At 31.9% G+C, this 14,438-nt stretch overlaps 1 protein-coding gene and 1 pseudogene across 1 annotated transcript; one reads left to right on the top strand and one right to left on the bottom strand.

The window, feature by feature from the left end:
- Positions 613–1,128, top strand: LOC109363448 (annotated as a pseudogene).
- Positions 10,541–14,307, bottom strand: LOC109325159 (classical arabinogalactan protein 6-like). Its single transcript, XM_019557333.1, has 4 exons — positions 14,170–14,307; positions 13,933–14,042; positions 13,175–13,585; positions 10,541–10,603 (listed from the first exon to the last, which is right to left on the bottom strand). Exons 1-4 carry the CDS (start codon positions 14,294–14,296, stop codon positions 10,541–10,543), a joined length of 711 nt encoding a protein of 236 aa, XP_019412878.1. The 5' UTR covers positions 14,297–14,307.

A 14,438-nucleotide genomic window follows, 5' to 3' on the forward strand; every position in this document is an offset into this window, starting at 1 on the left:
TGCTTGGGAGGACAACAAGCATTATGGCTACAAGCTTTGGTTATGAAATTGGAATGCAATTAGAGGAACCTATCTTGTTGTTTGTGGACAACAAATCAGCCATCAATTTAGTAAAGAATCCAGTGTCTCATGGTAGAAGCAAGTATATAGAGACCAAGTATCATTTCTTGAGAAATCAAGTGGAGAAGAACAACTTGAAGTTGGAATTTTCAAAACTCAAGAAAAACAAGTTGATATACTCACCAAACTAATGAAAAGATATGATTTTCAAAGGCAAATAAGGCAACTTGGTATGATAAGCTTAGCTAATATTAATAAAGGGAGAATATTGCGAAAAGTGTAATTCATTTAGCTAGTTTTATTAATCGATTACTAGTATGAGTAATCGATTAATCAGACATTTAGGTTAGTTAGTTGAAAGGCATTGAACATGAATTGAATAATATACAGAAAAACTCAATTTCCTCTCTCTCATCTCTCTTGATAATCGATTACTGCCATACATTAATCGATTAAAATATTCTTTCTTCTCTTCCAACATATGGTTTGGACACTGCTGGGTTTTCTGCTAATCCAGAGACATTTGTCAAGAATCATAAACTTGAGGTCATTCACTCTAGGTGGGCTATGCTTGGAGCCTTGGGTATTGTCTTCCTAGAGCTCTTGGCCCAAAATGGTGTCAAATTTGGCGAGGCTGTCTGGTTCAAGGCAGATTCCCAAATATTCAGTAAGGGTGGGCTTGACTACTTGGGTAGCTCAAGCTTGATCCATGCACAAAGTATTCTTGCTATTTGGGCTACCCAAGTTATCTTGATGGGTGCGGTTGAGGGTTATCACGTTACTAGTGGGCCTCTTGATGAGGTGAACGACCCACTATACCCAGGTGGCAGTTTTGATCCATTGAGCTTGGATGAGGACCTATAGGCTTTTGTTGAGTTGAAGGTAAAAGAGATCAAGAATGGTAGGTTAGCCATGTTATCTGTGTTTGGATTCTTTGTTCAAGCTATAGTGATCGAGAAGGAACCTTTGGAGAACCTTGATTACCACCTGTCTGATCCAGTTAACAACAATGCATGGGCTTTTGCCACAAACTTTGCTCCTGGAAACTAAGCAAAAACTATTTTTATACAACATGAAGGGACTTAAGAATATGTGAATTTCATATTTGTTTTATGGTGAAAATTTTAAACCAATTTTTAGTCCAAATAGATCATCCTTCAAGTTTTCGTTGTGCTTAGTTCAAATAGAACCTCTATTCATGTGCTTCCCATAGTAGATGCATAAGGAACCCATTACATATACATTAAACTTGAAGGGTGATCTATTTGGATATATCCTTCAAGTTTGATATATGCAACAAGTTCCTTATGCATCTGCTGTGAGAAGTTTGATGTATGTAATGGTGTGTACAAGACCAGATATTGCACATTTTTTGATACAATTAGTAGATTTCTATCAAATCCAAGTAGAGAACATTTGAATATTGTGAAATAGATTTTGAGGTATCTTTGTGGTACTGCTAGTTTGAGGCTTTGTTTTGAAGGTGATAAACCTACTCTTATGGGCTATACTGATTATAGTGGAGCTTGATTGACTGGTTTGTGCCCGTGGTTTTTACTTCTCCCATTGGGAAGGTTTTCCACGTTAAAATTATGTTGTCTTTTGTGTGTTCTTAGTTAGTGCATTATTTGTTATTGCTCCTCAAACATTCTAGCATGTTGAGGAAATTATTATCCACTGTATATATTATGTTAATGATTTCCTTGTCATTAGGTTGAATTTCCCATTAAGATACCCATTCTATCAAAAACAACATATGCTCAACTTAACATAATATTGTGTTATTTGTACCTTTTATGTCACATCAGTTAATTTTTTTACATGAAGCATGTTGGGATGGACATGATTTGTTCTGATTGGTAAGGCAAATTAATGCATCTATAATCTTTTACACGAAAATCCCATGTATTTATATTTATTGGCTTACAGTTTGTTAAATATTATTTTCAATTTATACAACTGACAACTTGTTCTAGACATTCCTTCATTGATTGATTATTTCTCAAATGTTGCTTCATGCAGCACCAAAAACAAATCACAATTTTAAATACTATCCCTTGCAAACTGCTATATGATTTAAACTTAATTGTCCTCACCAATAATATTTTATGACCAATCAACTTTAGATACAATACAAAGTCCTTTTTCACACAAATGCTCATTGTTCTAATGCTACGTGATAAAAAAATTGACCTATTTTCTGCACTTTTTTCCTTGTTCAGTTATTTAATTTGATATTTTTCAAAAAGTAGCATTATATTAAAATTGAACTTAGCTTTCACAAGGTGGAGCAATTTGCCTTTTTTTTTCACATGACAAGCACTGTAGCAAATATTTTTTAGATTTACACACAATAAATATAAAGTGCATGCATTTAAAGGAAAAGAAAGTGCCAAAGAAAAAGAAGAGTTTCAAGAATAGAATTAGAACTTTCTAGCTTTAGTAAGTGTTAGTTTGTTCTGTTATATTCTGAATTTCGTTTATAAAAACAGTTAGTTTTTCTGTCTAGTTAGTTGGTTAGCTTCTATTCTTCTCTTGTTATATAATAGTTTGCATCTCTAACTCTTAATATTCATTCATTCAATAAGAAATTGATGATGTATTATTCACAAAAGATTTTTGTCCTTCATCCTCTTTAGTGAATTCCTTTTTTCTTCTTCTTTGTTTCATATCTTCTTCATTTACTCATACACATGGATGCCATCTTCTAAGATGGTATCAGAGCTTAAATAAAAAGCTCTGCTGCGCATTCCATTTCTCAAGGTTCCTTCTCCTTTTTATAAATTTGTTTCCCTTCTTCAATGGCTACTAATCCCTTATCAGATCCATCTAATCCTTTTTTCATATACCCTAACGAAAATCCAGGGGCAACACTAGTATCTGTTATTCTAACTAAGGGAAACTACCATTCTTGGTCTAGAGCCATGTGGAGAGCCCTGAAAACCAAAAACAAATTAGAATTCATTGATGGACGATTACCTAAACCTTTACCCAATGAGCCCCTCTTTGATGTTTGGGACAGATGTAACACACTTGTGGTATCATAGATAAGTCAATCTTTACATTCTTCAATTGCTCAATTTGTCCTCTGGCTTGAGACAGCTTATGAAATCTGGAATGATCTAAGATTCTACCAAGGGGATGTGTTCAGAATTGATGAACTCCAAGAGGAACTTTACAGCATTAAGCAAGGTAATCTTTCAATCAATGCATATCACACTCAATTAAAGAGTGTAGGGAAGAACTTGACAATTTCAGACCTATACCAACTTGTTTATGTGAAATCAAATGCCACTGCACTTTGATCCCAATAATTAGACCATATAGAGAGAATGATTATGTTATTAGGTTTTTAAAGGGATTAAATGAGCAATATTCCCCTGTGAGATCTCAAATTATGCTCATGGAACCCCTACCTAGCATAAACAAAGCCTATGCTCTCCTCACACAACAAGAAAGACAAATGGCAATTTCTTTTGAAGAACCCAAAATTCTTGTTAACAACACAGAAGATCCAAATAGCAGAGGAAGAGGAAGAAGTTTTAAAAGTTATAATCCTAGTTCTTCAGGAAGGGGAAGAACCAATTTTGGGAGAGGAAACACTGCCAAGTTTTGCACATACTGCAATAGAACAGGGCACACGATTGATGTGTGTTATAGGAAACATGACTTTCCCCCAAGATCTGCACCTGTAGCTGGAAAAATTAATACCATATCAGTTGGTGACAATGATAGTGATGAGAAGAGTCAACACAACAATGACAAGATGCAAGAAGAAGCAAGTAATTCTCATTCCATGCCATTCACAATGGATCAACAACAAGCTATCCTGAACATCATGAAGCAAAACATATAGCAGTCGCTCCATACTACTAATCAGATGAGCACAAATCCTTCAAGTAAATATCCAAATCCCTTCTGCTTTGTAAAGTCAAAAGATTGGATTCTTGACACTGGAGTCACTGATCATGTGTGTTACTCAATGTCAGAATTCCAATCTTTTAGAGAAATACAACCTATTAATGTGAAGTTGCATGATGGAAGGATTATCCTAACTTCAATTTCAGGAACTGTCTTGTTTTCCAATCATCTTTATCTATCTAATGTTCTCTATATACCTAGTTTTAATTCAACATAATATCTGTTTCTAAACTCACTACTGCTCTTGATTGCAAATTAATCTTTTCAAAACACAAATGCTTGATTTAGGAGCAGAATACCTTGAAGATGATTGGTGCAGATGAAATTAGGAAAGGACTATAGGCTGTAAATAATTCTAGCTTGACAATTGGCACACCTACTTGTATAAATCACTTTAATAGCTACTATAATGATGTATGGCATAAGAGGTTAGGCCATTTATCTCATGCCACACTAGTAACTATGAATAAACAGTTTCCCTTTTATACAATCAAAAACTAATAAAGATCCTTGTGATGTATGTTACTTTTCTAAACAGAAAAGGTTGCCCTTTTAGTCTAGTGCATCTGAATCCTTAAATATGTTTGATATAATACATGTTGATATATGGGGACCCCTGTCCATCCCCTCTATATTAGGACATAGATATTTTTTAACCATTGTAGATGACAAATCTAGATACACATGGATCCACCTTATGAAACTGAAATCTGAATCCTCCACTCTATTAAGAGACTTTATTGTTTTTGTGGAAAATCAGTTTGACATCAAAGTTAAATGTGTAAGAACTAGTAATGGTCTTGAGTTTAAATTGAGTACATTCTAAAGATATCATTCACCAAACTACTTGTGTAGAAACTCCTCGACAAAATGGTATAGTTGAGAGGAAGCATCAACACATATTAGGAGTAGCTAGATCTTTACTTTTCCAATCTTTTCTTCCAAGATGTTTTTGGAATTATGATGTATGTCATGTTGTTTACTTAATTAATAGGCAGCCTAGTGTTTATCTATCTCATAAATCACAATATCAAAATTTGTTTAAACATGATCCTAATATCATGGTTCTTAAAGTTTTTGGATGTTTATGTTTTGCAACTACTCTTGTTGGTCACGAGAAGAAACTTGATCCAAGGTCTAGGAAGTGTGTTTTTATTGGATTTAGAGCGGGTACAAAAGGATACATAGTCTTTGATTTGAAAAATAGAGAAACCTTTATGTCTAGAAATGTGAGTTTTTATGAAAACTCATTTCCCCTCTGCGTAGAACCTATTTCTGATAAAGAACAAGATAATCATGCATTGCCTACAAACTCTTTTAGTGATAATTATCATTTTCTTGACTACCCTACTCACACAACAACCAATGAACAGAACCCATCACAAGAAGTTCAAGATGAGCCTGTCCTAGAGAATGAACCTACTCATGTTATTCAGGATACCACAAACATTAGAAGATCCACAAGAATTAGGGGTCCTCCCTCTCATCTCCAAGACTATCATTGTCTTGTATCCTTGACCATATCTTCTCTAAACAACTCCAATACTAAGTACCCTATAAGTGATTACTTGTCCTATAAGAGACTCTCATCTAAATACAAACATTTTATCCTGAACATTAATTCCCATACTGAACCTTCATCATTTGTAGAAGCTCTGCAACATAATTCTTGGAAAAAGGCCATTTATAATGAACTCAAAGCCCTTGTGGATAATAACACTTGGATGTTTACTAAGCTCCCTGATAACAAAAGAGCTATTGGTTGTAAATGGATTTTTAAAATTAAGCACAACTCTGATGGGACTATAGATATATATAAGGCTAGATTGGTTGCAAAAGGGTATAATCAAACTGTTGGTCTTGATTATTTTGAAACTTTTAGCCCTATTGTAAAAATGACAACCATTAGAATTCTATTAGCCTTAATTGCCATCAACAAATTGAACATCCATCAAATGGATGTTAATACAGCTTTCTTGCATGGAGATCTGTTGGAAGAGGTTTACATGAAACTTCCACTACGTCTACAAGTTCCTAGCCCATCTTTGGTTTGTAAATTGCAGAAATCTCTCTATAGATTAAAGCATGCCAATAGACAATGGAATGCAAAGCTCACTGTTGTTCTCAATCAATTCGGGTATTCTCAATCCAAAGCAGATTATTCATTGTTTACTAAATCAAGTAATGATACTTTTAATGCAGTGCTTGTTTATGTTGATGACTTAATTGTAGCAGGAAATGACATAACAGAAATCAATCTCCTGAAGTCACTTCTCAATAAGGAATTCAGCATCAAGGATCTAGGAGAATTGAAATACTTCCTTAACATGGAAGTAGCTAGAACAACATCAGGAATCAACTTATGCCAAAGAAAATACACTATGGACCTACTACAAGAGAGTGGACTCCTTGGTACTAAGCCATTTGCTGTCCCTATGGACCCTAATGTCAAAATGTTTGGAAATTGTGGAGAATTACTGAAGGATCCTACCAAATACAGAAGATTAGTTTGGTAAGCTAATCTATCTAACTCACACAAGGCCAGATATAGCATTTTCAGCTGGTCATCTAAGTCAATTTCTAGCTAATCCAACTAATACTCATTATCAAGCAGCATTGAGAGTGATCAAGTATCTCACAAATGCTCCTGGTAAAGGTCTCTTCTTCTCTTCTCAGAACCACCTGAAAGTCACAAGATTCAGTGACTCTGATTAGGGTTCTTGTGTTGACATAAGAAGATCTATTACTAGATTATGTTTCTTCATAGGAGACTCCTTAATCTCATGGAAAAGCAAAAGACAAAAGACAGTATCAAGATCAATCACTAAAGGAAAAGAAAGTGCTAAAGAAAAAGAAGAGTTTAAGAATAGAATTAGAACTTTCTAGCTTTAGTAAGTGTTAGTTTGTTCTGTTATATTCTGGTTTCCGTTTATAGAAATAGTTAGTTTTTTTGTTTAGTTGGTTGGTTAGCTTCTATTCTTCTCTTGTTATATAATAGTTTGCATCTGTAACTCTTAAGTGAGTTCACAAAAGAAATTGATGAGGTATTATTCACAAAAGATATTCGTCCTTCATCCTCTTTAGTGAGTTCTTTTTTCTTCTTCTCTGTTTCCTATCTTCTTCTTCATTTACTCATACACATGGATGCCGTCTTCTAAGACCATGACCATACAAGAATAATAACACAAAATAACCATCCCGCACCACCACCATTGTTGCTCCCACTAATCACTATGGTTGACACCATCACAAACTATTAAGATGAGCAAGACTAGTGAATTTCAAACTCACCTAGATGTCAAGGTAAGTTGGGTTGGGCATATAAGCTTATTTTTGGTATAATCAAGGTGTTCAACCGCCTTTTCAACAAGCATTATTTTTATGAATCAAATTCTATATTTTGGCTTATCTGACTTTCGAAATGGGTTAATTATGGTCAGAATTGCTTAACTCATTATTGGTCACTCAATTCAACTGGTAGTAGCATTGGCTGTTGATTCAATTATTATTATTATTGTTTTTTCTTTAAGTTTATGGTGACTATTTATTTTATGATGGTTTGTTGGGTCACCCATTTTCTCCATCCCTATTATCTAAACTCTCAACTCAACAATAACAAATGGAAACGCGACAATTTTTAAAATATGATTTGAGTAATAGATGAAACTTCTTAATGAAATAAGAAGTATAAAAAATGAATGAGAAAGAAAGCTTAAAGAAACTTAAATAAAATAAAATAAAATAAAAAAATCAAAACTTTCACTGAATAATGTTTCTCATCATGAATTAAATACAAAGATTAGGGGAATAACATTTTATATATAACGACCACCAAAATAGAAAACATAATATGTTAATCAGATAATCGATTAACTCTGTTGTTTAGTCGATAATAACATACAAAGTTCACTTTAACAAACTAGACCAACTAATCAGTTAATTGATTAACTACAATGTTAATACAGAATCTCAGTTATTCTCACATCCCCATAAGCTGGAATGTATCATCAAAGAAGCTAGAATGTATAATTCTCTTCTAAGATTCGTCAAATATTCAAGAAAGAATCATCACCGAAACATGATATCACGATTTTCAATAGTCGTTTTGAGTTCATTGAACACATACTCAAGCTCTGATACCATGTTAAGAATCAAGAGCCGAAAGAGAATATAAATTTCATTCATTGGATGAGTTACATGATATTGAAGTGAGTTTATTGAATAGAAAAACTACAATTGAGAGCTTATATAGAAGGAAGAAAAACTAATCAACCTAACAACTAAAAACTAACTAATCAACTAACAAAAGCATAATACAAAATAATGCAAATGACAAAAAACATTTCAACATTGATAATCGATTAATCATTTTGTTAACTGATTATCCATTACATAATCACAACTATTTTAACATCCTGCAAGCTGGAATGTATCATGCATTCCAAGCTAGGAATGATTGTGTTGAACACAATATATACTATAATTTATCTTTTTGCTAGTGAGCGAATCTTCATCTCCTACTCTTGAAATCTGAATGTGAAGCAATACTAACGCTTAACCACCATAGGGAGAAGCAACTTCATTCAAAATTTAACCATATATGAAGCTTAACCAACCAAACCAACCATAATAGATGAAGAGAGAAAAGAAATGAATCTTAATCTTTGATCCTAATATGTTGTTTTAATGGGGGAAAATTACACACTATAAAAAAATTGTATTTAATGAGAGAGATGGGTAAAAAAAAATAGAGTAGTAAAAAAAGATATAAAGAAATATATAGTGATCTTGTCATGTGTTGTAGATCTCACGATCTTCAACTAAATGTGCAATCTTCTACTAAATGAGCACTTTGCTTTTATTGGACTTGAAACAACTACATTGGCTTGATTGAATGCAACATTGATAACTGTTTTCATATTTCTTTGTTTGGGCTTGAAATTAGGAGTAAATTGTATATCTTCATCAGATAGATGGTCTCTTTCATATAATGTTGTCCCATCTTCATTCACAAAATTTCCAATATAAATTTTCACCAACAAAACATCACCACCAGACAACACCGTGTATAATTGTGTTGAAAATAAGTTTCTTAGAAATTCTTTCTCTTCTTATTCATTTTTCTTAATGGTTGGCTTAACATACAAGACATTCCTAGGAACGTCTTTACAAAGATCCCATACTTCAATCGGAACCATCTTGTGCCAAAGCATGAACATAATTGTAGCAAGAATGTAGTTACTATTATTAGGAGATGGGGATCGATTCAACACAGCTTTGATCACAAACATTTTGCTCAAGTATGTTACAGAATTGGTTTCCGATAAGGGATGCAAGAATGCAAATGGAAAAGGTGGAAGTGAATGAACACAAGAGAAGATGATTTTAAAATAAGGGATGTAGCTTTAGTGCTTAAAAAATCAAGGCAACCATGAGAAGAACCAACACACCATGCACCAGCTAATTAAGTTCTTGAACATGTTCTTCTTGAAGATCAGAATGTGTTTGTTGGACGCTAGGAAGAAAGGCGTATGGGAGTGAAAGAAAGAATCGGCGCATAGTAGAGCACTCCTTGAAGATCAGAATGAAGATGACAAATTCCAGCAGCCACACCACAAACTTCAACAATGTTTATTGGTTCATCATCTTGGTCTACTTGGATGATGATGAAAGGAAAAGGGAAATGATAGATGTATAAGTGGAAGTCATCAAAAAAATAATTATGCTTTGATACCTTGTTATAATGTGGTATAAGTCATGGATGAAACTTTTTGATGAATCAAAAAGTATGAGAAATAAATTAACAAGAAAGAAAGCTTAAAGAAAGAAGAAAGAAAAAAAATAAGAATCAAATATTTCACTAAATAATGTTTCTCATTAATGAATTGAATACAAATATTAAGGAAATACTCCTTTATATGTAATAACTATCAAAACAGAAAACAAAATTTGTTAACCAGACAATCAATTAACTCTGTTGTTTAATCGATTATCGCATACAAAATTCACCTTAACAAATTGAACCAACTAACCAATCAATCGATCATTATTAATCGATTAACTCTTACAAAATCTCAACTATTCTAACACTAATTAACTTAGCTCCGTTGGGGCAATAGACTCCAAATCCACCAATTCCAAGGTTTTAAATGATGGTTAAAATCATAATTTCATACACTTCTAAAATCTCATTTTCAAGAAATTGTGGCTACTTTATATATATATATATACTTTTCAATACTTAACATATCACCAGATCACTAAGCCATATTTAAAACCTACCATTTTAATACATAAAATTGCATAGAATGGAGGATTGGAGCTATAATAGCAAATGCAGCAATCCATTGCACTCCAAATCCAAAGAAGAAAAAGTGCTGACTATTTTAAAGTAGAATGTAGAAGCTTCATAATACATAGTATAATCATAATTCATCAATCATAAAACCACTTTAGCCTCAATCACAGTCTTTGGTGCAACATCAGTGGGTTACCCTCCCCACCCCATTCTCTTCCCATTTTCCTTTGTTAGAAACATAAAATGTCTCCATCTCTCTTCTCACAGCAGCAGAAAAGTAACAGAGTGCACAGCCAATACAAGTCCAAATGATCCAATAATCACCTGCGATCATCAACAATAAGATAGAGAGAGTGAATACTGAATTTGGTTTTCGCCACAATAGTGTTCCATTCTATTTTTTGTTGCCTTTTATTTTAAAAAATTCTAAACGAACACCACCACATCATTAAGTATAGGTGATCTTTATCCTTCCACACTTACCTCCTAGATAAATTTGCTACAAAATTATATCTCTTATTTCTATAAAAAAAACTTATTATCATATTAGTCAAGATTAAATTTCTCATAAATTTGACTAAACAAATTTTTTATTATATCAAATAATATGTCATGGAAGATTATATGACTAAGTTTGTAACACCAATTGTACATGTCGGTTGTCTTTGTTATAGTTGAACGAAATTTACTTTATATTAATTCTCAAAATCGTCTACTTTTGAAATCATTGATCACATTATATAAAACATGTGTTTCCTAACCTATATTGTAAATATATGGCAAATTTCATAAAGTATAAGTAATTGTTTTGCATCTCATTTGTACTCTCCTCAAAAAATAAAATTTGCTACCAAGTTATTCCATTAGATAATATCTTAACATATAAGACTTGGTGAAAATTTTAATTTTTTAACAAGTAAATATGATGACAAATTTTATTGGAAGACTAAGTTTTATTGGAAACTTAATCTTTCACGGATCACTATGATAGTAAATTTCTTTAAATGGATAAATAAATGATGAAAGTAATTTTTTAATGACTTATATAATGAGAAATTTCTTTAAAAATAAATTAATGATACTATAATCTTTTGAAAAACCAAATTTACTACTATCTCTGTAGTTCTCCAATCAAAGATATTATATATTAAAGGAGTCCTAATATCAACACACGTTTACCTATGTATCAACACACTAATATCAACATAGTTTACCTATGTATCAACACACTAATATCAACACAAGTTTACTATAGATGAGAGAATGTTTTCAAGTGTTTTAAATCCATCATTAATTATAGAATCAAACATATAAATTCGAGAAAAGTTTATAACAACATCCTAAAGTAACTTTATGTTTTTTTATAAAAAGTTATTATAAACTATTTTTTTCTTCTTAATTACCTCTTAAACTTTAATTGTTAGTAACATTGGTCCCTATATAAAAAAGGTTATGTTAAATTAATAGCAATAAATTTGTTGTCATGTATTTTATTTTAAACTCCAGTAATGTTATTTATTTATTTTTTATATAAACCAATATTATTGCATTAACTATTTTAACTCTTAAATTACTTATTATCTACTATTCAATTAATTTTATATTTTGATACAGTTTAATGTTGACTAACATGTTTTATTGTATCGCTACTATTGTGAGTTTGATTGCAGAATTTCTTTTGTTGGTCCACTAGTAATTTGACAATATATTTATGTATGAACCAATTTTATCAACTATAAAGTTAAAGGGTAATTAGGAAGAAAAAATATTCATAATATCTACTTAAGAAATGCATAAAGTTTAGGGGAGATTTTTATGCACTTTTCCCTATAATTCAATCTTAGAAATGGTTGTGTTTTTTGTATAACCAATTATATCTCATCACCAGGAATTAATTCATTTCAGGATGTGTGATTACATCTCCCAACAAGTGTTATTCATAATAATCAATTTTTTAATCTTTTGATCTACCTAGATATTCAAGGGACCTTACAACATTAGAGCAACGCCTTATTGATAGAAATGGATGTGTTCAATATAATAAAACTGAAATTTATAATTTTAGATCAATAATTTCTATATGTTGATTACATGAATTATTAGTAAATTAAGATTTTGATGTAACTTCAATTAAATAAAAGATAATACATATGTACCTCAACTCTTTAAAAACTTTTCATTTCAGATTTAAAAAATTATTATTGATACACTAAATTATTTATTCAAAATACTCAATCACAATTTCGGTTTATAAAATTATGATTACTTAGTGTATCAATAAAAAAATTGAGAGGGCTAATAACCTTATATTATTCCATATCTATTTAGTTTTCATTATTTATTTCTATAAATATCTGCACCATGATTCACTAATATAAGTGAGGCAACTATTCTTCCTTGAAATTTAAATCATACAGTTTAATATTTTTACTGTTAAATTTTTTATAAAATTAGTTTTTAAAGTATGGCCTCTGTCATTATTTTGCCCTAGGACCAACGAAATATGACCAATAGGCTGCTATTAACCTTAACATTATTCCATATCTATTTAGTTTTCATCATTTATTTCTTTGAATATCTCCACTATAGTTATGCTGCTATTGAAATGTGAAGTGGTGTCCTCATTATATTTTGAGTGTAATAGGAATGGAATGAATATATAAAGATTTATATATAATTATTAGATCATTCATTATTCATTTGGATTATTTTTTTTAAAGAGTTAATGATTATTAAATATATATAGTAAATGATACAATAACAATGTATAAAATCATATATTGTTTATCAATATATTTTTCTCTCTTATATTTTTGTGCATCACATTCATATATTAAAAGCTTATATCTTGTAATAGTTAACACATTAATATTCACTAACACACAAGTGGGGCACCTGCGTTTGATGGCCAGATTTAGGAAGAGGGCTTGTTGTAGCAGAATCAACTTCACCAGTACTAGGAAGAGGAACTGCAGGGTTACTATTAATCAAAGGCATAGCAGAAGAAGTTGGAACTGTCACAGATGAAGTACTTGCTGGTGATGAAGGTGAAGGGCCAGGTGATGAAGCTGCTTGGTGAAGAAGGAAAGGCCATGAGAATGGAAGGGATGATGATGACACTTCTCCACCAGAGGAAGGAGATGGTGCTGCCATTGGAGAAAGGTTTGAAGGCATTGCTGAAGCATGTGGTGAAGGTGCTGCTGCTGCTAAAGTTACCTTTATGGCTTGCTTTTGAGAACCTTGGCATGCTTTCAATGATCCATTACTGAAGCTAAAGTAGAACAAACCGGGTCTTGATGGATGCCACTGATATCATTAACAAAAAAAGTGTTATTTGCATCCGAATCTTAAATAGGACAATCAGTGTTTTAAATCGTCTTCGTGGTTATCTCGAGAGTATCCTAATTGCGTATTATTCATGAAAAATATGGCCAATACGTGCAGAAGTACATGCAATTATGAAGAACACCAAAATTATAAAGTTACAATTTAATTGCAATCACGGACCCAAATTTGAAACATTATACGTAACGTTTTTATATATATAACAACAAGGTTGTCCAGAGTTGTTACTCAAATAACATGATTGTTAACATAATTTGGTCAAAAAATAAAATAACAAATATATTTTTTCAAAAGCCGAAGGATGAAACTTTTGAAGCGTTGGGGTTGGTGAGAAGAGTGGCATGAGTGAAATTGCAGATATCAAATGCTTTCTGGCTGTGTAAAATGTAGATACTGTAGTGCTTATTGTGCTTGAAAACTGAGACATGAGAGATAAAGTAGAGAGTTATTTATTAGGTGTTAGTAACTTCTATAGTATTAAACAATGTTTATGAAGATTGCATTCCAAATGCCTTTTGTATTTCTCGGGTACTATTACTACTTACTGATGGAATCTCCAATGTGAACATTGGGGTTCTTCCATTCTGAAGATCCATCTACTAGAATTGTGATGCAATGAGAAGACTGGAAGAGTAAAGGTAGAAGAGAGAAGAAGAAAATGTAAAAGGACATTGTTATGAATCTGCTTTTTCTTAAGGAAAATTGCAAGGGAATGGTGAACAGAGGCTTCGTTTCTTTTGTGTTGTATGTATAATATATATATTCTTGGCGATATGAAGAAATCTACTATTTGTAAAGAGAAATCTACTATTTG

Source organism: Lupinus angustifolius, chromosome LG13 (genome assembly GCF_001865875.1).
Source record: "Lupinus angustifolius cultivar Tanjil chromosome LG13, LupAngTanjil_v1.0, whole genome shotgun sequence".
Lineage (NCBI taxonomy): Eukaryota > Viridiplantae > Streptophyta > Magnoliopsida > Fabales > Fabaceae > Lupinus > Lupinus angustifolius.